Here is a 27,696-nt window from a genome sequence, read left to right as displayed (position 1 = left end):
GATACACTGAACCTGTTGTGTAGGCCAGTGCTAGCCTGATTATCCATGGGTGATGATCTGGTCACATACTGTACTGATAGCATTGTTCAAAATGCAGCTGTGGACAGTCACCAGCATGGCCATGTTGACTACATAGCGGGATCAGGTTTATCTTGGGGGCGAAAAACAAGAAAAAGAAAGGATTGGCTAAGGCAACACCAGGTTCATGAGTTATCATTGCAGCACAAAACAGTATATACAAAGTTCATACACAGACTGAAAGACCGAGGCAAACAATCAAGCTTGGTGTTGCCTATATATTCTACATCACAAAATGGATTGTGCTAATGTTCTGAGCTTTTCAGTAGTCTCAAAGTGCTTTACTTTGTGTGTGTGTGTGTGCATGTGGTGTTACCCGTTCCCTTGAGATGGCACTTGCTCCATCAAGTCAAGGAAGAAACCATTTAGCAGAAAAACAAACACACACATATATACACACCCGTACACAGCACCAGGAGGCTGGGAGGATTTGAATTGCACTTAGACAAACGTTTCTCACACAAGTTCTTTATTCCTCCTCCCACTCCCGACTTTGCCCTGAACATGCACTTACTCACATACAAAGGTACTTGCAGAGAGATTCCATTTTGTCAGGTTTCAGCCCCAGATCATGTAACGATAAAAGATGCTGCCCTGCAGTTAAACACTGCCAGTAAATCACAGGGCAAAGAAAGCTGGGAGAAGCACTCATTTTTAAGCAGCATGAGAGACCATACTGAGGGGGAAGGGGGTTGAGATAGATAGGGTAAGACAGAGAGAGACAGAGAGAGAGAGAGCTTCTTTGTGGACTGTGTACTGGCATTGTGTGTGATGAAGAGATGAATCACTGCTATTTAGGGATTGGTTTCCTGCAACTGATTGTGTGACGACTCTGTGGCAGACAGACTGTCAAGACTTGCCTGTTTTGTTCTGGGGGCTTCAGGAAAATGTCTCCAGCCAAGTCTCACTCGCTCACTCCCACAGGGACCTGGTTAGCCAGAGATCAACAGAGACAACAGAGACAAACACCTCACCAGTGTCGCTCCTCTAACAAGGCATCAAATATTAAAAAGAAAGGGATTTTAGGCCAATCTCAGTGTGTGTATTTTCAGATTACACTTGTTTTCTATGTTTGAATACAAAACAGAGTTTTTGTCAAGAAGACTCTTAACAAAAAGGAAGCGTCCTTTCTTTTTTTCTTTCTTTCTTTTTGTAGCAAGTACAAAAGTCTGACCCTTGTAACCTCTCTTTAACCCTGTACAGAAGTGTAAGTTTCTGTATGATTGTAGGTAAAGCCAACATCAAGGGGAAGGGAATAGATTAGGGAAACCAAACAATTGGTTTCAATTCAGAGAAACATCACAACAGTTAGGTTGTACACTGTCCATGTGTAAGCTTGTCTGTAGTGTAATTGCAGGTAATTATACCTCTGCAGATAGTGCTTCTTTTTGCAATTGGTCGTTGTTTTTGTTGTTGTTAATTTCTCTCTCTCTCTCTCTCTATATATATATATATATATATATATATATATATATATATATATAGCCTTTTAAGTTAATTAGATGGAAATTGGTAAGTAATGATGGCTATTATCAAATGACATTTGGGTTGTTACTGAAAAAGTGGTAAACTTAATAACTTAGGGCAGTAATTTGTTTTATCACTCTTATATGCAGTAACAAATAGCTTTGTGTCACTTTCAAAATCACAACTACATGTATTCTCTCTCATTATAGCAATGGTTGGGTGAACCTCTTTCTTGTGTGATAAAATGGTAGAATGCTAACATTTCAGTTTTGATATATCTATTTGAATAATTGATGAGAAAATATTATTCTTATGTGTTTCTTGGTTGCTAGAGTTGAAACTAAAACTCTAGTCACTGACCTGAAAATAATACAGTTATCATGAATCAATTAATTGGTTATATTGGTTCCATTCTTTCATTAGTGAGGAATTTCTGCCTTTCTTGCTCATGTCACAATAAAAAACGAGTGACTAACAAAATATCTTGAAGTTGTTGTGAATAATGTACAGATTAGCTAATAATTCAAATAACCGTTAATTGCCACTAATATGAAATGGTGATATCATTGATAAACACATTCTGAGGTGTGCAGACCTTCATTCTTTGGAAGGTGGTAGAGATCTGACCCCCAAATATTAGTCAATGAGAGAGCCTTACTTGACCAAGATTTGATTTGTCAGATTGTCCTAAAAACTCCACAGGAAGTGGCAGCGCTTGGTCTCGAGGTCCATAATTGTGCCTTTGTGCACAAAAAGCACTCTTTTCTATATAGTATTTCTATGACAAAAATATAAATATCATCCATATACAAAATGCTTAGATTACTAAATTTAACTTTTAAATGTGCAAAAAATAGTTGACCAATGCCTAGAATTTAAGACTACTAGTCAACTAGGAAAATCTCTGGTTGTGGCAGCCGTTAAACAGAGTGTTCCCTGTGATATTTTATCCATCTGCTGTTGATGTAAAACTGGTAAGATCTCTGAATGAAATGAGGTTAATAGACTAACAGCCAGATTCTCAGTCAGGCAAATGATGGCAGACAGCACAGGCTTTCTTATCCGGTGTAATTCACCTGCCTCATGGTTGGAAAATCATTTTCCGTGCTGAAGCCCTATGTGCAGAGATCCTTTAATCATCCACTGATAAGCCTTTATGAAAAAGCTGAAGATGAATTCAGCCTACCTGGCTCTCTGTTATCATTATCACTGCAATGAGTTATCAAAGTGTTTGTGTCCGTGTGTGTGTGTTTGTCTGTGTAAGAATGTAGATAATGAAAGGAACTGCAGTTCGATCACTCTGGTTATTATCACAATTAACCCAATTAACATAGTCATTCCAGATGATTTCTGTTCAGCCATGAATTGAGGTGTAATGACAGATGTATGTTGCATTATGTGCCAAAGTCTTTGACATGGCAGGAGGTTATCATATCATGCCGATTTTTCCACTTGACAGTCAGCCATAATGTATGCTGCATATTTTTATGAATATAGTATCTCTGTTCTTTCTGTTTTTCTCTGTTGTTCTTTCTTTGATTTGTAACTATATTTGATTTTATTCTGTTTCTATCCTGTCTGTAAAGAGCTGTGGTAAAAGGCAAATTTCCCCAAGTGGGGTCAATAAAGTCTCATCTCATCTTATCTTATCTTAGGGTATCTGAAAAGACCAAATCAGTTAGGCCCATGACCTGCAATGCACCCATTTCTTTTTAAACGTGGCATATCATTCCAACATTTGGCCTTCACATGAATGACTAATTCATAAAACTCTGCGTAAGATTTTGCTTCTGAAAAAAAGAAAAAAATAGAAACATGTTATTGTAATGGCTGTCCGCATTCAAGCTGATTAAGCGTCCACCAGACTTGATTCTGTTGCTGTTGACCAGATGGACATGTTTACTGTCAACAAAACCCTGTTAGGTAGCTACCCTCAAGCGGTATAACACTGTATGTGTTGGTTCCTGGAAATGTCTATAAGAAGCTCCTCTTTGTAGATGTGTGTGTATGTGTATCTCTGAGCAGGCTTTTAATTGTACATACAGTATTGAACGATGGTGACACATGTTTTAATTTAATTTGTATGTTGTTTGCATCAGTCAGGCATTATTTGTGCTCAACAGCCAGTTTATTTTGGGGCAGGAAAAAGCTGTAAAATCTGTGTCTGTGTAGTGATGTGTACATTGCAGGGTGGTGTCTGTTATGGTGAGCTGCTTAGATTAGGCTCAGGCTGTAAGAGCACAGGAGGGCCTTAGAGACAATGCATGAGAGATGGGCGTGAGAACGGTGGTAAGGCTTGGTTCTCTGCAAGAACTGTCTTGTGTTTGGGGAAAATAGCCTCACACTAAAAGCTCCAGTGTCTAGATTCATTTCTAACAAACAGGTTTTACAAGAAAGGGCTTGGGCAGAAAGACTTTTTTGTCATTGTGAATATCATTCTGTTTCTGTGTGTGTAGCTATAGCTTTTTGCAGACATCACTATATGTTTTTGTCTGATGTGACAGAAAAACCACAAATACTAAGTTGTGTTACTGTAGCTTTGACATGCAGGTAGTTTAAGGGGCTTCAATCCCTTCACTCCCTCCAATGAAAAACTCAGCATAATCTCATCATTTAACATGTAATGTATCAATCTGACTGACTGTGCTACAAATGAAAACATACTAGAGGCAGTTTATGTTGCAATGACGCAGATTATATTTTTAATTTTACATTTACATTTACAATTTTACAACACTAATGCACTGTTTCTGCTTTTTCTCCAGGTGTTACAGCAGTTATGTCAAAGAGCTGAAGACATCTCTAACATCAGTGAGTATTCAGTGACACAAAGAATAGTCACACCTTGTGTTGGTCATCTGACTATCCCTCTTGTGTGTTTGGATGTTAGAGAATAGTTGATGGTTGACTTTTGAAAGTATATATTGTCACAAGGACCTCCTTTCATAATCATTCATTCAGCCGCTGTCTACAACATATCTACTTCCGGGACACTGGAGCCAATCCCAGCTCACATTGGGCGAGGCAGGCCAGTCCATCACAGGGCCAACACACAGAGACAGACAGAGACCAACAAACACTCACACTCACACTCACACTCAGACCTACAGACAATTTAGTCACCAGTTAACTCAAACATGATGTCTTTGGATGGTGGAAGGAAATCGGAGTACCCGTACCTCCTAACTCTAACCCATGCAGACATGGGGAGATCTGAACCCGCGACCTTCTTTTTGTGGGGCAACAGCGCTAACCATTATGCTGCAATGCTGCCAATATTATGTAAGTTAATTGATATGACTTGCATTGTCTCCAAATTCTGAAAAGTTATTTTTTTTCCACATATCACTACAGCACTTAAGAATGAAGATACATAGTTTTATTCACCCAGGATGTGAGCTCCCCAGCACTAACCACTATGTCACTGTGCTGCCCCCTCCTTTTACTGTTTTTTTTTTTTTTTTTTTTTTTTTAATGGAATGCCAGAACGAACTTGCAGACTCCTTCAGTTTCTGGCCTAATTTGATTTTCATTCATTCAGTGAAAGAGGATGTTTTTTTCTCCCCAATTAAATTTAACAAGAGCCCCTTGAAAAGCAGTTGTTATGATTACATTACAAATTCGGGGTTCATTCAGTGAATCAAGCAATTAATTAGATTTCTCCCATTCTAATCAGAATATTTGTATGAAACATACGTATCTAATAAACACCCTTTGAGTTTACTATCTGTTCAGAGCCAACAGCGAATGTAAATGGTTGTTAACTGTGCCCTACAGTGCTGCTAGGTTTGCATTGTGTTGAGTTGTTTAAATGTATTGCTATATGCAGCTTTACTCAATTCCTCTCTCAATCCTATTCTGTCTTTCTTCATTTTTCCTTTCTCTTTTCACTGCAAGAGGTAGCTGTACTCAGGGGTGCGGCTGCGTCCTCAAGGCTTCACTTCACACACACCAAGGTGGCAGTTTGTTGTTCCACTCAGAGACAATGACTTGCACTTTTCTCTCCTGCCCGACTCCATGGCCTTGTGCCTGCAAGTGTGTCACCAGATCAAATGGGATGTTTTATGAGAAGGTTTTTACTGAATCTAGTGCTCAGGGAAATACCTGTTTTCGCCTGTGACTGGCTATTTGGCCTTGTGTGTTGCCAGACCTGATCTGTCAGCTTTAACCATTACTGCTTCATCTCTGGCTGTGAATGAGACATTATAACCCCCACAGCTTAGTCCAATCTGGTTGTATCATTTGTGATAAGTATTGATGAGTCCTCTCTCTTGGGTAATAAACTTCTATGGGGTGAAGTCTTGTACCTGAACCCTCACTGCTGGCTGTCGTTGACTTGTGTTTTGGCTGAATGACTCTTCCTGCAGCCCCATAGAGAACAAGCACAGAAGAGCACAGGGAAAGATGGAGCTCATCCAAACAGCTATGGTGTAATTAGCTGACATTTGTTGCTTGGAAGACAAGAGAAGGAAAAAGGAAAGGGCTGCTCAACTGAAAAACCCAAAGGAATATGCAATTGCTGAGAATGAGAGAAAATGAAAGAAAGACAGAGACGTTCATCTAATGGCACTAAGATATAATTATATTACAATCACGTATATGCATGTATGTGTGTGTATGGTGGGGGTGGGGTCTTTGTGAAACCATTGAACTTTGAGTATGCTTCTAGAAACCATGAACCATTGGTTTACAGTAAGGATTATATAATTAATATGTTAGTATAAAAATGACTAACCTGCACACTCTGCTAAGAGATGATAGCTTTTTCTCCTGCTTAATGTTACCTCTTAAGGCTTTCACATCAGTGTACATCAGTGAAGCATTACACAGCCAAGATACACACAACCTACATGAAGCGGCCACAACTGGCTGATTCTTTGGATTCAGGAAGGTTGTGCGTGTGCATGTATATGTATGTGTATTTTCACACTTGTATTTGTGGGCATGTGTTTAGGTTTGAGTGCTAGTGCTGTAATGCATGTGGACTATCTGTACTTAAGCCAAGGTGCTGTGTGAAGGAGCAGCAATGCTTACACAGCCCCATCTCCTTGATCCAAGCTTGAAATGCAATGCCTTTTAATGACAAATACTGAGTGGCTGGGAGGTGTGAAAAAAGGGAGGAGTGTGTGTGTGTATGTGTGTGTGTGTTTGTGTGCGTGTGCAGTGTGAGTGTGAAATAGAGAGGAATAAAGGGAGAGGGAGAAGGAGAGAGAAAAACATCTCGAAGGTCAGGAGCAGCGGGCGGCCGTAGGGGAGAGACACGTGAGACAGAGATAGTCTTGCGTCAGCCCCACAGCAGTCCGCTCTTTATGTATGTGTGTGTATGTGTGTATATATGTGTGTCCTGTGGGGCCAGCATTTTCATCCGCATCCCACCATGTGTTACAACAAAGCAACATGCCAGTGTATCTATTCCGAGTGTCTTGATCTGGAAGTAGATATATGGATAGATAGATAGATAGATGGATATGTGACTACATCTTGTACATTACAAATTACCTTGAATCAGTCAGTCATTGAGCTACAGGCTCTTGTGACAGTGGAAGGGGAAATTACACCTTCTTGCCTGAGGGGAAAGAATTTCTGTGACTTGCTGCCTGTCACAAAACCTGATAGAATTTCATCAATCCTAGGAACTACTATCATTTTTCAGCTCTTATTCATGAGCCCTCTTTGTTCCTCACAGTGTCTTTTTCCCAGTGCCCTTTAAACTTGTGCTCTGTTAGATTGGGGAAGTGTTAGAGATAACCCGGAAACATTTAGTACTTTGTACTTGCCTTGGAGCGAAGATTGTTAAAAAGCTGCTGCGAGATTGTCCTTGGGATAGGGAGCAGCGTAGATTCAACAGACACTCTGCAGCATTAGTTTGGGTTTACTCATCCATGTTTCTTTCTACACACATGCACACACACGTGCACAGCAGAGAACACCTCCTTAGGTCCACGTGGTCTCAACAGGGCTCAGTCCTCTTGCCAGACTTTTGAATCACCCCCACTGCCAAACAGCCCCTGCTCTTCTTGTCCCCTTGAAGCGCTACAGCGTGGGGCGAGGCTGCTCTTTTACAGACCCTTGTGCCATGAATCACTGCTTGCACCCAGGGAGCCTCAGTCCACTTGGTGGCTGCCTGCCTGGACGATAATGTGCGTGGTCATGAGGGGGCCATTTTGAATGGAGGGCCAGACAAAACAGGAGCTAAAGAACCCAAGCTGTGAGAATTCCCAGAGAGCGCAACAACAGGAGTGGTCTCGGTGTGGGTGTGTGTGTGCGTGTGTGCGTGTGTGTGTGTGTGTGTGTGTGTGTGTGTGACTCAGCACGAATGCTTTTTTGGTTTAGGTTTGAAAACAGATGACCTAGCCTTTGCACTTACCTACCAACCTACCAATCACATTATGCTTACATAGACTGAAACATGCTTACATTGAGTTTTTTCACTGGGTCAATTGTGAAATACAGTAAAAGAATGTGGCTAAAATAGTTGTCTTTGGTTACTCAGTTGTTTGCCAAACAAGTTTTGTCATAACAAATCTCTGTTGTTTAAAGGTTTAAAGGTTAAAACCTAATGGTACGCAGTGAGATTAAATATTTCATGTTTGCTGTCGTTACTGCTTTTACTTTTGTGTTTAATTAATATGAATGTTTTGTTTTAATTTTTTCAAAGTCTAATGAAAAATGTTCTGGGACTGTATATCCAGCTGCTATCATCAATCTGCTGTTATTTTTTTGTACCTACTGTGCATGTATGTAAGCAATGCACAGTTACTCTTTTATATGGGGATAATTAAACAGACCACACATGCACTCTCTTTCTCCCTCCATACATACAGATAGCAGTCTCGCCCAAAGCCAGCTGCTGCCCTATGAGAACCTCCAGGTTTATTGTGTCTATCTGCCGCCTTTATGGTCAAACCAAATCTCTTCAACTGTCTTTATTCCGCAGTCTCTGTCTTTGCCCGGGCCCCTTGTCTCTTGACATCCTTCACAGCTTCCCTTCCCAAAAGCCCCTTCCCCAGATCTTCTTTCTTCCTCTCCCTACTTCAAACACTCACATACCAAACACACAGTCCACTTTGGATCTGGTTTTCCGAATACAGTCCATGCCTGGGGCTGGGAGTAGTTTGTCCCTACTGGGCCTGTGTGTTCCAGGGCCTGTGGGCCAGCCCAAGTTGTAACCTGGATACAGCTGCAGTCCAGAGGAGCCATTAGCAGTGCCAGGAGGCCCCCAGCTCCCAGTGAGAGCTCATTACTGTATTTGTGCCGTCACACTTCTCCTATGAAACACAGCAGTGTGCCTGGTGAAACTAGCTAGGACATTGAGCCTCGGGGAAACCATTTCGTTTCCATTTGGAATTCTGAAAGAGGCAGAAGAGACAGCAGAGAGAGAGTACAGTTTCTACAAAAGAGTACTGAGTACAATGAATACTGAGAAAGATACTAATCATTAAACATGTCCAGCATTTCCTGTCCTTAACTGCGAGAGTGCAAGTATCTGTGTTGGTTGGATTTGACTTGCTCTTTGTTGTGTGTGTGTGGGGGGGGGTGCATGTGTTTGTGTGTATATATTTGTGTGCTCTCTGAGGCCCAGTTCAGCTGTCTGGTCTGGCGTGCAGATGGCCAAGTTCAGGCCTGCTGAATGAGATACCCTTTTTCTGTTTTTTGTCTCTTCATCTGTCTTTTTCCTCCTCTCCTTTCCTCTCCTCTTCTCTCTCTAGCTTTTTTGCTGGGTTTCATTTACCAGCTACATCCCTGGCTGCCTCCTCTCTTTCATCACTGCATCTGCTGAGGGCCATCTTGGGCAGCAGAGAGTTTTTCCACCGCTCTATTTTCTCTCTCCCTCCTTCTTTATGCGCCTCTTAGGGCTCAGTGCGGCAGCTATACGCAGTGGCTTTGGAATGAAATGTCTCTTAACCAAGCCATGTGCCCCGGAGCTACGGTAATTGCAGGTGAAATTCAGCTTCCTCTTTAAAATGCCATCCTTCATTTCCAGTTACCGGCCCCCCCCGTATCTCTCTCTCTTTCTCTGCCTCCCTTCCCTCCTGCCTCTCACTCTCTCTCTCCCTCTGGCTGTCTTTCAGAGGCGTGTGAATCCCTCAGCCCCTGTCGCATCTCTCTGCCCCAACAGACACTCCCACAATGCACAGCGCTGATGGTTGCTCAGTGATATCAGCCATGCAGAGGAAAGGGAGGGCCGCTGCCTAGACACATATATTCAATGCATGTGTGTGTTAGAGAGAGAGAGAGAGCGAGAGAAAAGGGTAACATGTGTGACACAAGCTGAAAGTGTGTGTTTGTGAGTGTGAGACAATAAGGATATATGTCTGTGTGGATACAAGAGGAAAGAAATTTGTTGCTGAGTGTTTGTGTGTGTTTACACGTGTTTTTGCGTGTGTGTGTGTGTGTGTGTGTGTGTGTGAGAGAGAGAGAGAGAGAGGGAGTCTGTGTGTTTGAGTGCACAGCTTCAGCAAGGCATGAGCTGTGTAGAGGTGACATCAAGGTGAACGTGGCGTGCAGAATGCTCTGCCGACTCGGGAGGCAGCAAATGGCTCTGTGGCAGATGGAGTCTTTGTCAGGGAAGAAAAATGGCAGCTCAAGAGCATCAGAGAGACACCCCCCAGCCCCCAACCCCCACTCTCTTTCACACAAACACACACAGACACTTACACACACACTCACACCACTCTTTCTGTCTCAACCTTTGTGACTTTTATTTTTTTGCACAGTTGGTCACACACACTTAAAACACATTCATAGATGCAATAGATGCATGTACACACACACACACACACACACACACACACACACACACACACAGACAAATGCACATACACTTATTGACACACATATACCCCCTCCTCCCCTCCTTAGTGAGCTGGGCTGGCGGGCGGTGACCTTCCCCTGCTTGGAGGGTTCCCTGGCTGTTTGATCAATTATCCTTCTCCCATTGTTTACCAGGAAGCAAGAGTAGAGACGAGAAGAGAGAAGGCTCAAAATGGCCACTGTCAGGTGGAGGGATCCATTTCCCTGCCAGTGTGGGGGTGGGGGTTAGGGAGAGAGAGACAGAGAGACCAGAGCTGTGAAGCATAATTAGAGGGAAGGGAGGGGTGTCGTTCCCTGGCAGCTGGAATGATATGACATTATACTGAAGGTTCAGCTCTGACAATGGTTTCCATTTGCTGTGCTAAACATCATCTTTTAAAAGGCGGTTGTTTGGTTCCTAAACTTAAGCAAATCCTCTATGTATATTTAAATCCCAAAAGACCAAACTTGCTGTAAGTGTACACATCACGCTTATATAAATTTCAAAAATGTATTGTGATGACAGTATAATGCTACATTTACACATGCATGTATGTGTTATGCCACACTCCTGCAGATTCACTTCCTATTTTTAGTGTGGGGAAGTGTGTGTTTGTGTGTGTGTGTGTGTATTTTTTGGGGGGGCACATACTCTAAAGGTCAGGTGGCAGAGAGAAAAAAACAAGTGGGAACAAATGATGCACTAAGCGAATGACACTCTGAGGTCCTGCTTTAATATGTATGTATCGCAGGTTGATGGCTGATTTCATTAGCGCCTCTCATTGTTATGCATAGATTGTCCTCCTGCAGCAAAATGAATATTGTATTCAGACGCACGCACACACTCACCCTCATACACACACAACAACTGCGTTTTCCAGGGAATACTGTATGTTTGGTTATTGCAGAGGACTTAAAGAAAAGGTTGACGTTTTCACAGGCTGTTATCTGTGTCAGCTATAATTAAAACTATTTATTTTCAACACTGGCTTTTGGCACTGCTGTGGACAATTCCTGTCAGTTAGGTGGTGTGATTATTTAGGGGTTCTTTGTCGATATTAGAGTGAATTATTTTCAGAGAAGCAATGGATGGCTGCCTTTGTTGAAATAACTTGAGCAGAATAAGTTGTGTAGTCTCTAAGGGGGAGTGATGATTGGGTGGAATTACAAATGAATGTATGTTTAAGTGATGAAATGTACATACATATGTTGAGTGCGTAAAAATGCCTGACTGCCTCTTTCTAATCCTGCACATGTTTCAGCAGGAATTCCACTCCTTTGTGGGACATGAGCAAATGTTCTGTGAAAGATATTAATAGCTATTGTGGGTGGAAAAGAGAAAAAAGCTTCTGCATTTTTCCATATGTTTTGTAAGGAAACAGTCCAGATGGATTATCTCTCTTGCTTCTATTGCTTCAACCAACTTAAGTCCATGTGGTGTTGGCTTTGCCAGAGAGAGAACTGCACACTCAGAATCACACATGCACATGAACACAAACACAAAGTGTGCTCACACTCCTCCTGTCTGAAGTGCAACAGGCTATTACTGATTAACATGTCCAAACTTAGTCAGTTCAAAACACATGTGAATCACAGATGACGTGACAGTCTTTCTTCCTAACATACCTCTCGTTCCTCGCAGTCACAGAGATACAGGGTTTGTCGCCTTTCTATTTGTTGCCTGAGAAACAATGTTGGCTTGTCTTCTCACATTTCACACTTGGTTTCATCCCCTTAACCCCTAATGCTCAGCCTGGATAGGCTGCCTGACCCCTTGAGTCATGGATGTTAGACTCATCGGCATCACAAGGGGGCCAGACTCAGGCTTTATTTCTCCCCAGTGACAAGCCCTGACAGAAGCAAACTTTCTTGGGTCAAAGATTTTTAAAAATGTAATAAACAAATCTACCAGTTCTTTGTCAGCAAATTCATCATGTCTCTGCCACAGATTTGAATTTTACAGCTATTTGTTTGCTGATTTTGTGATTTTTTTTCTTTCAATTCCAGCTTTACCAACATATTTTCATAACTCTTGTTAGCTACATAGTCTCCAGCAGTTGAAGATTGAGACCTCGACATTCACACTTGGCCCTGTGCCGTTTAATGTGGAAAGACAAAGCAAAACACCCACGCTGACTCCTTCTTTCCCGTGTTGGCACACACACACAGCTGTACACACATATTCACATTATCTAGTGTGACAGGACGTCAGATATTCATAGTTTCTCAGCAGGCTGGCATTCCAGGACAGAAAAGTAGAGATAAATATCAGTGTGCTACTGGTTAAGTCACTATTTTATCCTGTTTCTGGGCCACAAAGCGTGAAGGGTGTCTGTTTATAACACTCGCAAATACATGGCACACATGCATGGAATGCATGTGCGCACACACACACACACACACACACACACACACACACACACACACACTACTTACACAGACCACTTCGCCACTCCCAGCCAGTTAGTCAAGGCAAAAGAAAAAAAGTAAGTGACAAACGATGGCCGTAGTCATGGCTACCAGGATAGACAAAAGCTAAGCTCATATGTAGATGCATCTGTGTTTTCTTTTTCATGACACATGGTTTCTGGAAGCAGGAAGTGTGCCTCATTGACTGACAGGATGTAGGATGATGTTGTGTTGGTGTCTGATTTATGCTTTTGGAGGTCACATTCTCCCAAAATAGCTTTTTTGATTTTATTTTAGCACAGTACATCTACTTAGGTAAAGTTAGGTAGGCTTTGTTAACATGTTGATTCATCTTATCCCAGTGGTGCTATATTTAAGTGAAGAAATCGTGAAATTCACCTAGTCAGCAGCGGAAAAAGAACTTCCTCTCCAAACCACCCACACTGCTCTCAGCCTTGTTGTGACTTGTTTATATGTTGTTAGAGGATATCAGCTTCTTCCAGAACAATTGCACTCAGAAAATCCTGTGCTCCAGAGGATGAGAGCAAGTTACATGGCAAGAGCAGAGTTGAGCCCGCGAAACAGAAAGTGTAAAATACTCAGTCTCCCGACAAGATCTACCTTCTGTCTGTATGCATGTCAGGTGCATGCATGCTATTGTTACTTTCATTGCTGGTGTCTGTTGTCATGTGCAGCTGTTTGCTCTCCAGTTAGCATACTGTGTAGTGAGTTAGTGGAGTTACAGCACGGTGGAGCTTCTTTTCACTTGGAGTTTCTCTCTGATTTATTCTTAACATCTGTCTTTGGCAGGTGTGTGGAACCACAAGGTCCTCTCTCTGAGCCTGTGATGTAGCTGTGTGTGTGTGTGCATTTTTTTGCAAAACAACAGACAGGGCCTTCCTCCACCCCCTCTTTAGGATGACTCATATTTGAGCCCTGTGTAATCCAAGCCTGTGTTTCATGTGTCTGAGCAGACAAACCCTGAGCAGTGGTCTTGGTCCTGACTCCCTCTGGGGCAGTGAGTGGGTGAGACACGGCTATCAACAACAGGCCCAGGCAGCTTTGGTTTCAGCCTCACCACACAAGGAATCTACCCGTCGTGACAGGCACTGATACACACACACCATACACAAGGATACATTCAAGTTGAGCACAAGCTATTATTCTTTTCCCTTCTTTGCTCCTCCTTAAATAATATCAGGTGACAAAAAGTGAGTTGATGGCAAACCTCACGATTGGTTTAACTATAAGGAAGTGTAAGGATCCAGAGGATAGACTATATGGGAAACATTTTAAGTGAAAAATTAGTGTGACACAATGGTAATGCTCAGTCTAACACAGTGACTACGTTTGCATGGGTATGAGTGGGTTGTTTTTTTTTTCCCACGCCTGAATCCACCTGTAGGAGTATGATTACAGAGCGGTAATGGCAAGATGGGGTTTGACATAGTAGGCAATAGAGGCTCAAATATTTTGTCTAATTATATGAACTCACACAGGGGAGGTGTAATCACAGGAAATAGGGCCATGTCACGGAAAAAAGAAGTGTAATTTGTGGATATTCGTTAAAGTATTTCAAAGAACCCAATCATCAGTATGATACTCTTTTAAAGGCACAGCCGGACTTTTAACCTGGTCTTCTACATTTGCCACTAGGGGAGAAAAAGTGTCCTGGGTAAAGCAGAAGAAAGGTGATACAGACAAAAATGGTATCATGATTATTATTGATTATTATTATTTTTTTACTCTGTATGTAAAGGCCAAAGTAATATTTTATCAAACATTGAACTGCAGAAAATAAAAATTTTCAATGTGAAATATTAAGTCCCTGTTGACAGTGAAAACAGGCATGCAAATGCAATATTTTTTATATGTTGCCAGACATAGCCATGATTTTATCATGTGACAGTGATGAAAGGAAACGGACAGTAGAGGTGAGCAAGATATATATATCTTGCTCCCCTCTATGAGATATATAATGTTCTGATAGCAAAACACAGACAGAAAACAATGTGAAAGTAACATTTTGCATGCCATAAGGAAAACTGGAGACCATGCAGTGCAGCTCTGGTCTTAACCTTCCCTCACTGAATTGTGGATATCCTCATTTTGGTCTCATTTTAATGCTCAGCCACAGACTCTTTACAGTTACATAGTAGGTGTCTACTTATTTTACGCACACATATTTCTTGCCATTTTTTAACAGCAATGGTGTGTAAAAATTCACTTTTCCAGGCCCGTCTAAGTACAAATATTTAACAAGCTCATGGATCAGTGAATATCAAAGTTAAACTGGCATATTTATTGTTCTTGGTGCATGCTGAATTGGCATTTGGTTTAATTTATTATTTACATTTGGAAACAAATGAAAGTGACTTTGCTCTTGTTACATGATTGCTGGCTGTGAGTATTTTGGCTAGTCGCATACCCATTTTAACAAATCCACTGTCATAGAAAGAGAAAGCACAATTCTTTCATGTTATTATATTAAGGCACATTTTATTAATACAATTTATTAATGAAATCACAGGCTTATGTATGGTCCATGATACAGCTCTGGTTTTATTCTGAGCATTGCGACATATTACCCCATGCAAAAAAAGTTGTCTGTTACTTTTGTAGTTTTGTAAATCCAGAGAAAGCTGCTTTTATCCCATGCTTATAAACTAATTTCTTTACGACATTCATTATCAGGGAGAACAATGACAAGGATTCATTTCACTCCAGTTTGTTTGTCAGTGCATTGTGAGTCAAGTTTTAAATTTGTTTGGACACAAACAAAAGCCAAAAGCACAAATGCTATGTGTCGAAGAAGGAAATTTCTTTGTCATTGTATATATACATATATATATATATATATATATATATATATGTGTGTGTGTGTGTGTGTGTGTGTGTACAGGCCCCCAGACAACCACACACACACAGGGCCCCATATTATACAAACATGTTGCTTGTTATTGCGTTGTATTTGACACACATGCAGAGTTGTATTGTTTCTCAATTGGCTAATTAATAATAAACCATTTTCTGATTCTAACTGCTCATTTTGGTTTGAATGGATTTAGGTCAGTGGTTGAGGTCAGTCATTTTGAGACAGAACTCCCTTCTATCATCCAGGGCCTTTACTACTCACATCTAATTAAATGTAGGCTGTTACCATTATTGTTCCATGTTATATAATTAAAAAAAAAAAGCATGTCTTTGAATGCCAAATACCAAATTCAATTTCACTGGACAGTTGGAATACTATTATTATTAGCGTTCCAGAGAGCAAAAAAGTAATGTGAATAGAAATTTGATTTAAGGAAATCCAACTATTCCAACTGGAAAAAGCCCAATTAGCCTACAATAATAGCACATTATTTTAAAAACATTGACATCCAAACCAAGTAACAAAAATGCCATTTATGTCAAATACTTTACACATGATGCATCATGTAATAAGGCAAAAAAATTTAAAATTATGAAATTTTATGAAATATGAAACATCACCCCCTGATCTCCCCCTGATGTTCTCTGGATGGCATCACCCAGTTTAAAAAAATACATTCAGATGGATATAAACTAAGTTAGATTATCATCATAATGCTGACCTAATCACTTCTGCCATTTGCCATGTGATTGTTATGCAATGCCCATATATTTGGAGCCCTTTACCATCATAGTCAAATACTTGTTAGTTCATGTCATAGTTAGCCTAGTATGTTTACATTCCAGATCATGTTCACACCCCAGACTGTGTTGTACAAGAGTTTCTCTAGAATGCAACAATTTTGATCTAAAAGTAACACATTCTTCCATAAATACTTACTTACTTGGTGTTATCTCAGTGTTACATTTGAAGATCTCAGCTTTATCTTCAGGCCAGCAACTTCAGAGTTAAAATAATCACAGGGAGCCACCAGTCAGGTCCCAAAGCTACCTTGGTCAATTTGGAAATTTGCAGCTCACTATGGATGTAATGAAAATCTTGCAGTCAGGTTACCTGACAAATCACTATGTAAATTGCTTGCCAGCACTGCTGCAGAGTCTGAACAGGGACGTACAAAACAAGTCATCCAAATGTATGCCATAGTTTTGTTTAAGAGAGCCAAGGAGTGTAGGAACACATCATATGAGCTCTGGGCTGCAGAGAACCACAGCAGCAAATTAGCAAGTGAAAAAAAGTGGGAGACTGTTGCAAGATTTGCACTTGACACTGTCTTCCTCCCCTACTTTTTTGTCTGGAGTGGTAGTGGGAGTGAATGTCAGACTTTATTTGTCTAGAATTACCTGCTTAGCTCATCAGGAAAGTTTGAATAGATTTACTGTCATAGTTGGTTTACATAAACTAAGCTGTGATAGTTCATTATAAAGCCCACGCAAATACAACATTTTCTCTTTTCTATGCTTTGGCCGCATTTTGTGAATCTTGTGTAATATGAATGTAAATTAGTTCCTGATTTTGTGTTTGTGTGTGAGTGCGTGTGGGCATGTGCATGCATGTATATGTGTGATTTTTTTTTATTTTTTTTTTAAGAGCACAAAGATGTCCCAAGGGCCCCCCCCCCCCCATTTTCTCATTACAAATGCTAATGTCACATTAATGAAATCGGCTTAGTTTAAGGTTTATAGCGTAGCCTACACTGAGAGATTTGGCCTCAACACTTCCCACATATTTCAAGTTGAATCACATTTTCTCCTGTGGGCATACTATTCTGAGTTATTCTAAAATGTGTTGGCCCAGAGTGAAACTTTGGGAGAAAAGTTCAGAGCATGGTTGCCAAGGTTTGTCATCACTGTAAATTGCTGGGCCACAGGCTAGCGGCTGTCCACCCTCTGAAGATAACTGTTAGCTTTGCCACAGCAGTAATGGCTTTGGTGAGATGTTGGCTAGTGTAAACATTGTGTTAATGTGCTAGCAGTGGTTTGTAGAATCACTAGCTGTTAATCATTGCTCAATAGAGAGCTTGTCAGGCACAACAACATGCCAGAGAGTTAATCATGGTTATAGATCCCTGGTTTTGTGCAGAGGACATTTTTAACAGCTATGTTTCTAATCTTTAGGCCTCTCCAGTAAACATGAACAGTAATATCAGCAGCCATAATTCCAAAGGTCAGATAAAGAAGTGCAAAAACAATTTACATTTCCACCGTGTAAAATGAAAACATAGAGGCATTTAATAGGTTGCTGATTCATAACACTAAAAATGATTAGGAAATATTCTTTCAGAAACCTGCAATTTAATAGTGAACTCAAATGATTTATATTTTTCTTGATGTTTCTTCTGCGCAAACCCTTTAGCCATCAGTCTTAGTCATCTCAATCACTTCATTGAGATGAGCAGCATTTCCTAACCTTTCACTGATGTTTTACTTCTTTCCCCAGTTTTTTTTTTTTTTTTTGAAACACTAAAGCTATTTAAAGCCTCAACAGAGAATAAGACGAAGAGATGGCCCTTTGTAATTAAAAGCCAATTTTGTAAAATTGATTAGATTATGTTAATCAAGGGAAATAATATCTTAAAAGCAGTGTGAGGAAGTGAGCTAGAGAACGGGTGAAGAGTGGAAAGGAGTGACAATCCAGCCGCCATTACAAGCTGCTGATTTCTGCAGAGTGCTTCATAAAATGTCAGAGCGCTTCTCCCTGAGCAAGACACTGAGAAATGGCAGCACTGTGATGTGCTGGCACCTCACCTGCTGCACTGTGTGTATGTGTGTGTGATAGAGAGAGAAAGAGAGAGAGGAAAAGAGAGGAAGAGAATCAGTGTGTGTGCATTTGTGCAAGTGTGTGCTTGTCTGTGTGTATATGCCTGACTGTGTGTTTTTACAACTCTGTGTGTGTGCGTGTGAGTGAGTGAGTGTCCACACTGGCCTCCCCCTCATGTTGCAGTGAAGCAGAACAGAGTGGCTGACTGCCTGCTGCTTTGCCTCCCTCTCTGTCAATACAACACTATTCTCTTCCTGCCAGTCATTTTTACATGTTTAATATTAAGTAAATCACCCATTTGAACAGAGGAATACAAGTGATTGACATATTGAATTTAATGCCGGTGGATTTTCTCTCATCAGGGCTTATGTTGCCAGATTGTTTTTTCAAAACTACTCAGTAGCTTTTAAGACTAGCATCTGATTTCAGTATTCAACACAATGACAACACCATGGATCATGTACCACTGTAAACATCTGAAACATCTTCTGTTTGCTGCCCGATGTGAATGTTTACCATCATTTGCCATCTTCCTATTTGTTTGTCTCTGTTAACATCAGACCCAGGGTCCTTTAAATGAGGCCATTATGTGTGTGTGTTATTACTGATGATTTCAAGAAAGGCATTAAATAATAAAAAGGGTTAAGAACAGAATGAGAGAAGGAAGGATTGGGTGGGTAAAAGGTGTTAGGGAAGGGGGTTGTTGAAAGGATAATAAACACAGCATCAAGCCAGAGATGTGAACAGCATTTCCCTTTAAAAATGTTGACAGCAAAATGAGCTGACAACTGTGCAGCAAGTGGAAGTTTAGTGCCACTGCAAAGAGAAAACATGACTTCAACTAAAGTGGAGTCAGTAATATTTTTAAGTGCCTCTATGTTCTCAGGTAACGCAGTAAGTAATGATCAGGTCAGTTAAGGTTATTTTATGATGGTTCACTGTGAAGTAATAAGAACAATGCTATGGTTGAGGTCAGAGCTGTAGCTAATGATCCTTTCCACTTGTAAATGTATTATCTCATGATTTGGATTATAAAATGCTAACAAAGCACATATAAACTCAAAATCACATCTGCAAGTGACCTGTTTGTAATTCACTGTTGCATAGGTTTTTCTGAGAATTAATTTTTTTATAAGACCCAGAAGATAAGGCAGCAGTAAAAAAATGAAATCTTGTGACTGAATAAGTTTTAGTTATTGCGTCCTCTTACACATTAAAGGCTCTGTGAATGTTATCAAACCAGGCTGGGAGTCGGGAATAAGTTATTTCTGGCATCACACCACCTGTCTGAATTCTGTCACATTTGTACAGTGATCCCAGTTAACTCCTGTAAGTAAAGTTCCAGTTGAACAGAACTGACTCTAAATGGTTTCTCCCATGGAAATGGACAGAGGGAGCTCCAACAATTGCTCAAGCAAGGTTTGCCGCTCTCTGGCAGTTCCATTGTTCTGTCACTGTCAGTTTGTTTTGCTATTTGACATGCATGTCATTTGCATTATTCATATACGGAGTACTGCGCTCATTCTCTCTCTCTCTCTCTTTCTCTCTCTCTCCCCAACCCCATCTCCCCCTCTCTCTCTTCGTCTCTCAGCTCTTCTTGATATTCCCCAATAACTGATGCTGTTTCCTGTTATTTAGCTTTAAATATTTTTGTATTTCCTGCGGTCATTTAAACAAGCACAGTTCACAAAACAAGATGTCTCCTATTTATGGACAGTTAACAGTCCAGTTTAGTTAACAGTTTAGATTAGATGTCGTGTTATGTAGAATTTTGTGCAATAGTGTTGACACCTGATGAACTCAAAATCACATGCCACATTCTCATTACAAAAGAACTACATTTTTCTCTGTCCAGTTGTAGTTGTCTGAGGACTTTAGAGCATCAGAGCATCAAGTTTTTAACGACAGAAGTATTTTAGTATTTAATGTTTTGAACCTTTTTAGATCACCTGAACATCCCCTATCAAAGAGTTTTTCATTTCCCTACAATGCAATAACTAATCTGAGAGAGATTTTGAGCTTTCAGGCCAAATTTCTATGAATATGTCTATTGTGAAACCAGAAAGGAGACAAGAAATATTCAAAATTACTATCACTGTAAATATGTGCAAGCTCAAAACTGTTGTTGTGTTACTGGCTTGGGCAGTGTCTCTCTAAGTAATTAGACATAAATCCATTTTCAGTTGATTTCGTCTAGTAAAATTGTGCAAACGTCTGCAATATCTTGTTAAACATGAGGGGATTAAATTACAGTATTTGACATGTTGGATAGGTTTTGGGAAATAAATTGCACACCTAGTGTCTAAGCTCAATGTTCAAGGCCTCAGGGTACATTTTTTGCAAATCAACACTTTGCCTCTTTGGATTGAGTTACAGTGAAGCACAGTTGCAAAAAAAATGTATTTTAGAGCAAATGTAAAATACTCCAGTTTGTAATCTAAATGGTAATTAAGCTTAATAGACACTGACTTACCACTCACCTTTCTTCCAACGCGTCTTGTGAGTGTAAGTGCCTGTGTGTCTGTGTTGTGTTTGTATGTGAGCATTAATGTATGTGCTATTCTATGAAGCATAGATAGTGTTATTGTGTACTTCCCAACTGCTCCAAAGTCATTATGGACTCTTGTAGACACATGCAACCGCCAGTGAGCAGATCTGGTTCAGTCTGCAGAAAAACCATAATGAGCAGTGAGACTGGCAGATGAGTGTGAGTGGCTAGTAGAGGGAGAAGGGCAGATTCATCAGGGATGATTGCCTGATGCACACTTCTGGTTTTTTGATGTGAAGACCCTGCTAGGTTACCATGGGGAGAATAATTAGCTTTGGCTGGATGCAGATGCGAATGAGCGTAAGAGATGGGGAATTTTCTAATTGAGCTTACTTTATGATACTCAGAATCGTACATATGGGTGTGCTTATGTGCACACAGATACAAATACATACATATACTCTTTCCCAAACACATGCGCATTGACACACTCACTATTGGCTCTTTCTCTTCTATTTATGGCCAGGAAATGGGAGTAGTGCTATGTCTGGTTGAGCTGAGTAACACTATTCTGTCACACATAGGTTTGACATCAAACACAAGTGACAAGCCTATCCTATTTCTCTCCACCGAGTCATCACCATGTCCCAAAATCACATTATTGTCACTGGGAACCCAGCAGAGATGGATGGTGAGTAGGGGTGTTGATTCCAGCCTTTGGCATCTACAGTATGTTTGAAAAGGCAAATAAAGCCATTTGGCAAGAGCTGATTTCTTGTCATTTTCAAAAACATACAGAATGTGTGTGGCACACCATTTGGTTTAATATTTTTATCTAAAGCCTCTTACAGCGACATGGATACGCACGTGCGCATGCTCCTGTATGTCTGTGTGTTTGTGTTAAGAGAGGGATCAGTGAATACTGAGGCTGGAAACTCTTCAATGCTTAGGCCACGCTACACACTGTACCATATCATTACCTTTTTGCCCCGGCAGGCAGTAAGCAGCTCTAGTGAGGTAAGCTCCAGTGTTACATGGAGGCAGACAGGCAGGCAGTGGTGTGGCTGTAATAAGACCTGTGGCCAGCACCACTGCCAAGGCTAGCTGAGGCGGGATGAGAGATGGTGCCCATCCCCAACATGCCCTGCTCTGCCATCTGTCACTGGGCAGGAGCAGAACTGAGGGAGGGGTCTGAGTCACTCTAGTTGCTGTCACCTAGACAGGCCACACTGGGGCATGCTGTCTCTTTGTACTGCTTTCAGGCCTTGGCTCAAGTCACAATCACTTTATGAGGTACTAATGCACCTCTACAAATGTCCCATTTGATATCATAATTCAGTGATTTTGTCAAAATTTTTATAGTCTGAATTTTTTTGACTCAGGCCATTTTCCAAAATGCCATGTAGTGCTACAGTGATATTACAACCCAAATGAAAGAGCTGATTAATAATTGATAAATGCCAAAGATCAACAGATTCCAGCTTTATAGTAATAAGAATTTGCCACTGCTGATCCAATTAAACATGTAATACTAATTATAGTGTCTTTGGGTTCTGGGCTGTTAGTTGGACAAATTGAAACATTTCTTTATGTCACTTTGAGCATTAATACATTTTGACTGACATTGAACACATTGTGCGAGTAATGAATAAACAACCCTAAAATAACCCACACTCTTTCTGTTATGACCTTTCCAATTCTACAACCAGTGGTGTGGCATGATATCACGCAGTGCGGTCTGTCTCTTTAAATGTTCTCTGACTCGATGTTTGACTCTGGACAAAGGTTGTCACTTATTTTTTTGCCAAGACTGGTTATGTCATTTCCTGGCTAACGGTGTGCGTGCCGGGAGGGGAGGGATGAAGAGAGGAGAAAAGGGGTCAAGCTAGCTTGTGCGTGCACTCTGATATAAGCAAGATGATCTTGCTCTGTTAGTGCTCATTGCAAGCAGGCATGCAAAGTACAAACATACACATCCATATGAGCATGTCATATCCACAAAACACACTCACATGAACATACAAGCACAAAGTCCAGTGCCCAGAGCAAGATTTACACAGATTCAGAAATAAAAGATGGTGATTCAGTGTGTGTGTGTGTTTGAGAGGAAAAGAGAGATAGTGAAAGAGACAGTGCGTGCATGCCTGCAGTACCTTTCATTAATGAGTGACATCTGACTGACAGTTTGTCATCTGTAGAGCTTGTTTATACTTGACAATTATTACCGATTCTGAAAATGAAATGTAATATTTACAGGAAATGGTAAGAATAAAAATAAACAAGTTTATGTCTTTTTTTTTTTTTACATTTTCTGTATGATTCAAAACATTGACTTTCATGCTGATTAGACCCAAAGAATTAATGGTGGATTTTTCTTCTTTACCGCCAACCTTCATCAAGACAGTAACTACATTGGCATGTCTCTTGTTAGCTGCTTGGCTAAAAAGAATTCTGTGTTTGACACAGTTGCAGATCAAAATAAAGCATGGGGAGGAGGAAATCCAGAGAAGTGAATAAATGTTGCAGAAATTGTGTTAATACAGTGTTTGTAGACTGCGGTAAGGAGAAAAAAGAAGAGAGCTGGGAGCCACCGTGTGTCTTTGAATGGGGTCAGGGCATCATGGGGAATAATGCATTTCCCTTCTCTTACACCAGGCGCTCCTTCCATTACGGCTGGAGAAGAGACATTGTGTCCACACTCTGATTACCACTGATCCATGCTGATGACTCTGTTTGCGGATTATCTCAGTTAGTATCAGCCATCTGTTACTGTGTGTGTGTGTGTGTGTGTGTGTGCGCATGTGTGTCGTTTGTGTGTCTGTGTGTGTCTGCGTTGAAGGGGTGAGGAGGAACGGGGCAAGATTGAGTCACACGGGGTTGAATCATTTGAGGCTGTGACGCACGCACACATGCACATGCACTTCTATAGGCACATCTCTTGGCAGTCTTTGGTAAAACTGCTGCACATGTAACTAAGAAAAATTACGTACATGCAACACATACACACAACACCACAAAACAAATGCATGACACACACATTCCCTCTCTCCTTTGTTTAGTTCTGCCCTCCTTTCAGATGATACTGACATGTGAAGGCTCCTGTACGATGGCCACATGCAATCATAAATCCACAGAGCTGTTAATAGCCACACTATCTCCTGAAGGGCCATTGCATCCAGCCACTATTAGCTGCATGTGTTGACAGCTGGGTGCTGTGTTTTATTTGCGGATGTGACTGTGAATCTGGCGCTGGAACACATCTTATAAATCATAGTTCAGCTATTAGCATAAATTCTCCCTCTCCTTGCATATGCGAGACCTGCTGTTTCTGGTTGCTCCGCTTTGTGTTGATTGGTTGGTGTTGTTCAAGTCAAATTGATTTAGCCGTTCACGGAGATTATAATGCTTGCCTTATACCGGCACTGTGGTGTGCCATTAATTACCTATAAAATCAAGCTAATTCTGATGCTAAATCCATTTTAATTTCTCATGATTAAGTCAGGATTGGATCCTTAAATACCTTGGCGCTCCATTATTGTTGCAATCATTGTTGTGGCTGTGCATTTGGTGCTACATTGCTGAGCTCAATCCTATTATTGTTATTAGATTTAATTGCACTAAGTGATCAGTTTGTATTTGGAGGAAGATGGACTGGCGTTGCAGTCAGTTTTTTTCCTCCTGCTGTCCTTTCTCTCTCCATCTCTCATCCCAGAACGAGGCCCTTTGAGAGATTGCGAGAGATGAGAGGAGATGAGGGGGAGGGTAGCTCTGCTTTACACCTCTGCAAAGAAGGGATTGCTTTTTTGTTGTTTGTAAGGGGGGAAATCAATTCTGTTCACATCATCACGTTTTGACAAGGCAAGGCATTAAGTGCAGATATTGAGAAACGACAGGAATGCTTTACAGCCTGTCGATCTTCTCCACTTTTTCCCTTCTTCTGTTTTTTTCCACAGCAAAATCACTGTATTGTCTTGCTTATCTACCCCCCGCCCCAATCTTTGTATCCATTTTCTGTTTTCCTCTCTGTGTTTTTTTCCCCTTTTCCTTCCTCTGAAAAGGTAGGGAATGATCCGCTTCACTTACCAGCTGACACCACATAAGCTTGCTCGTCCTCTGAGACATGAGCCTTTTGTTTTCATGTACATTATGATAATTATGAAGGGCCACAGTTCCTCTCCATTTTCATCACACTTCTAATGATACTTAGATTCTTTTTGTCAGGAGCAACTATGAAAGAAATCCCCCTTTTTTATCTTGTGAAAGAATCTTATTTTTCCCAGTGTTTTTTTTTTTTTTTTCTTTTCACCCAAATCTGACATTTAAAGGGTGACAGCTGAAGAGAAGGCGCACAGAGTGTGGCAGCCATTCATGCAACAAAATGTGGCAGAGAGGTAACACTTTTTGGTGAAGAGTTAGAATAATGCGCTCCATGTTCACTCAGCCAGAAGTGTAACTAAGATATAACATTCATGGATTTGTTGTATATGATGTAATTTGCTCTTAAGCCCGCATCCTGTCATCTTGCATGAGAGGCCATCCAAAGGACCTTTGACCTTCCCCATAATTACACAACCACTGTTTTTTCACTGCAGCAGTTGCAGTCATGGCTGCCCAAGTCCGATGGCACACCAGCCTCCTCCCCGTGGACTGCAGCAGGTTTTCTTGTCATCTGCGTCTCTTGCTCTCCCTCTCTCGCTCTCCCATTCTCCCTCTCTCTTGTCAGTGTTGCTCCTGGCGAAAGGCTGATACTTGATATTCAGAGGATAGCAGCTTTTGTCTCAGAGATTTAATCAGTGGCTCTGCTCCCACTGCAGAGGAGAGAAGGAGGGAGAGGGGTGCAGGGGGGTTGGGTGAGGGGGGCTGTGGAGGGGGGTGGCAGGAGAGAGGGAAGGGAAGAGAGATGGAGGCAGAGACTGTTTATGTGTAATGATACAATAACAAAGCCTGCCTGTAAAACACAATCTGCAAATTGTGCTTTTGAAGGGGATTTTGAGTCCTGGATTAGTGTCAGGCAGAGGCATATGGAAAAGGAGAAGAGAGGAAAAGAGTCAGGTTGATGTGATAGACAGGGGAGGTGATTTTGTGTGTGCGTTGTGTCTGCAGTGGGGGTTGAAATGTGTGAGTGAGCCATCTTGTGTGTGTGTGTGTTTGTGTGTACAAAAGTGTTTTGACACTGTTTTGTATTTATTTGCTTCCCCGAATTAGCAGCTCTGTGGGCACAGCCCACACTTTGTGTTCTCAGTTGTAAGCAAAAGGGGATTAAAGTTGAATAATGCAAGTAAAATATTTGGCTGCAGTATGACCAAATGTTTCTTGTGAGGGTTTATGTTGTTGGTTGGTTGATAATGGCATGGCAACTCTGTGAGACTGGTAATGGACGGCTTCTGTGTTGCTTAATGCACCCTTCATCTAAAAGCCTCTCCATTTAGTCCTTGTTCCAACTGAAGGGACTCCGGGAGCAATAGTATCTTTAAAGGCCTCAAAGAGTGCTTAAATTCAAATGACATTCCTTTTCATTAAGGAGGTGCAAAGGGATACTAGTTGTCAAACACAGGTGTGTGGTTGTGTGAGTTTGTTTGGAAAGTGTGTGCCACCTCATGTCCGAGGGAAATAGAATGAAAAGAAGTGAAAATTTTGTATTTCATCCATTTTGCTTTTTAGGCTTACTCTAATGTCTATCATTCCACTCTTCAACCTTCAGTAGAGTGCAAAACCTGTTCCTGTTGCAGCACAGCTTCTCACCACTGGTATTTTCTTGAAACAAAATGTAAAACTTGCTTCAGTTGCCTGCTATCAACGTCCTTAAAGATGTCATCCTCCTTTGAACCTCATATAGAATCAATAGAGGCTTGGAGCCAGTGAGCATGGCTAAATAGAAATATTGTTCAGGGGAAGTCAGATGTGAAAGGAAAAGTGTCAGGAGTTTGTGTGTGAATGTGTGCGTGTCTGTGTGTGATTCAACGTGTTGTGTAGGTGTGACAGTATGTATTTGTGTCTATGTGTTCAAGCATGTGCCTTTGTGCGTGTGCGGGTGGGTGTGCTCTGCTATTGTAACCCTGCTGATTGGATTGTGTTTGACAGATATGGAGTCTGGAGAGCGGCTGGCCTCCCCTGCGCCCACCCTGTCTGCTGCTCGCACCTCCTCCCCTGTGGCCTCTTCCTCCTCCTCCTCCTCTTCTTCCTCTTCGTCATCCCCTGCTCCCCACTCCAAGAGCAGCCTGGCCCCAAGCCCTTCAGCACTGGGATCCACCCTCAGCACCTCTGGTAAGAAACACTTTTCCCTCTCTCAGTCTATCAAAAACCATGTGCTCAGAAGGAAAAAATGCCAGCACATTGGAAACAGTTTCCATGTAACCATAAAAAAACATGCCAAATATGGTCACCTTCATGTCTTGATAGCATTCAAAAACCTCATTTCTTTATCATGAAAAATGAGTTTCCTCTGGTATTAATTATACAGTTATTTTACTGCCTGTGTGAATACACCTCTCTCCCAGCTAAAAGGATTTTTTTCCTGACAGCTTGGGTTGCAATTGAAAAGCTGCTGCATTAATGAATCCCAAACAATTAGGGGGCTCTTTTGTGTGAGAAACACACACATGCTTCGCCATGTCTCCTGACAACCTTCAGCTCTCTGGCTCCAGCTGCCTCAGAGTCAGGCTCAGCACGACTCTGTGCATGCCTGTGTGTGTGTGTGTATGGGTGTGTGTGTGTGAGTGTGTGTGATGGAGAGAGAGAGAGAGGGAGAGGGAGAGCGCCTCTGCCTGCA

General features: G+C 41.3%; 1 protein-coding gene across 10 annotated transcripts in view; it reads left to right on the top strand.

The window, feature by feature from the left end:
- Window positions 1–27,696, top strand: part of baz2ba (bromodomain adjacent to zinc finger domain, 2Ba) — a 62,716-nt gene that overhangs the window by 8,539 nt on the left and 26,481 nt on the right. For 7 of the 10 annotated variants that reach the window (XM_029497499.1, XM_029497498.1, XM_029497497.1 and 4 more), the window contains exons 1-2: window positions 23,577–23,675; window positions 27,009–27,191. In XM_029497499.1, coding sequence (XP_029353359.1) covers window positions 23,645–23,675; window positions 27,009–27,191 — 214 coding nt within the window. In that variant the 5' untranslated portion in view covers window positions 23,577–23,644. Of the gene's footprint in view, window positions 1–4,310; window positions 4,357–23,569; window positions 23,676–27,008; window positions 27,192–27,696 lie in introns of those variants that run through there. The other 3 variants (XM_029497492.1, XM_029497496.1, XM_029497495.1) reach the window with 3 other exon arrangements.

This window comes from Echeneis naucrates, chromosome 3, assembly GCF_900963305.1.
Source record: "Echeneis naucrates chromosome 3, fEcheNa1.1, whole genome shotgun sequence".
In the NCBI taxonomy this organism is placed as follows: domain Eukaryota; kingdom Metazoa; phylum Chordata; class Actinopteri; order Carangiformes; family Echeneidae; genus Echeneis; species Echeneis naucrates.
Note: the sequence above shows the minus strand (reverse complement) of the source record. Positions and strands in the feature narration are given on the sequence as shown.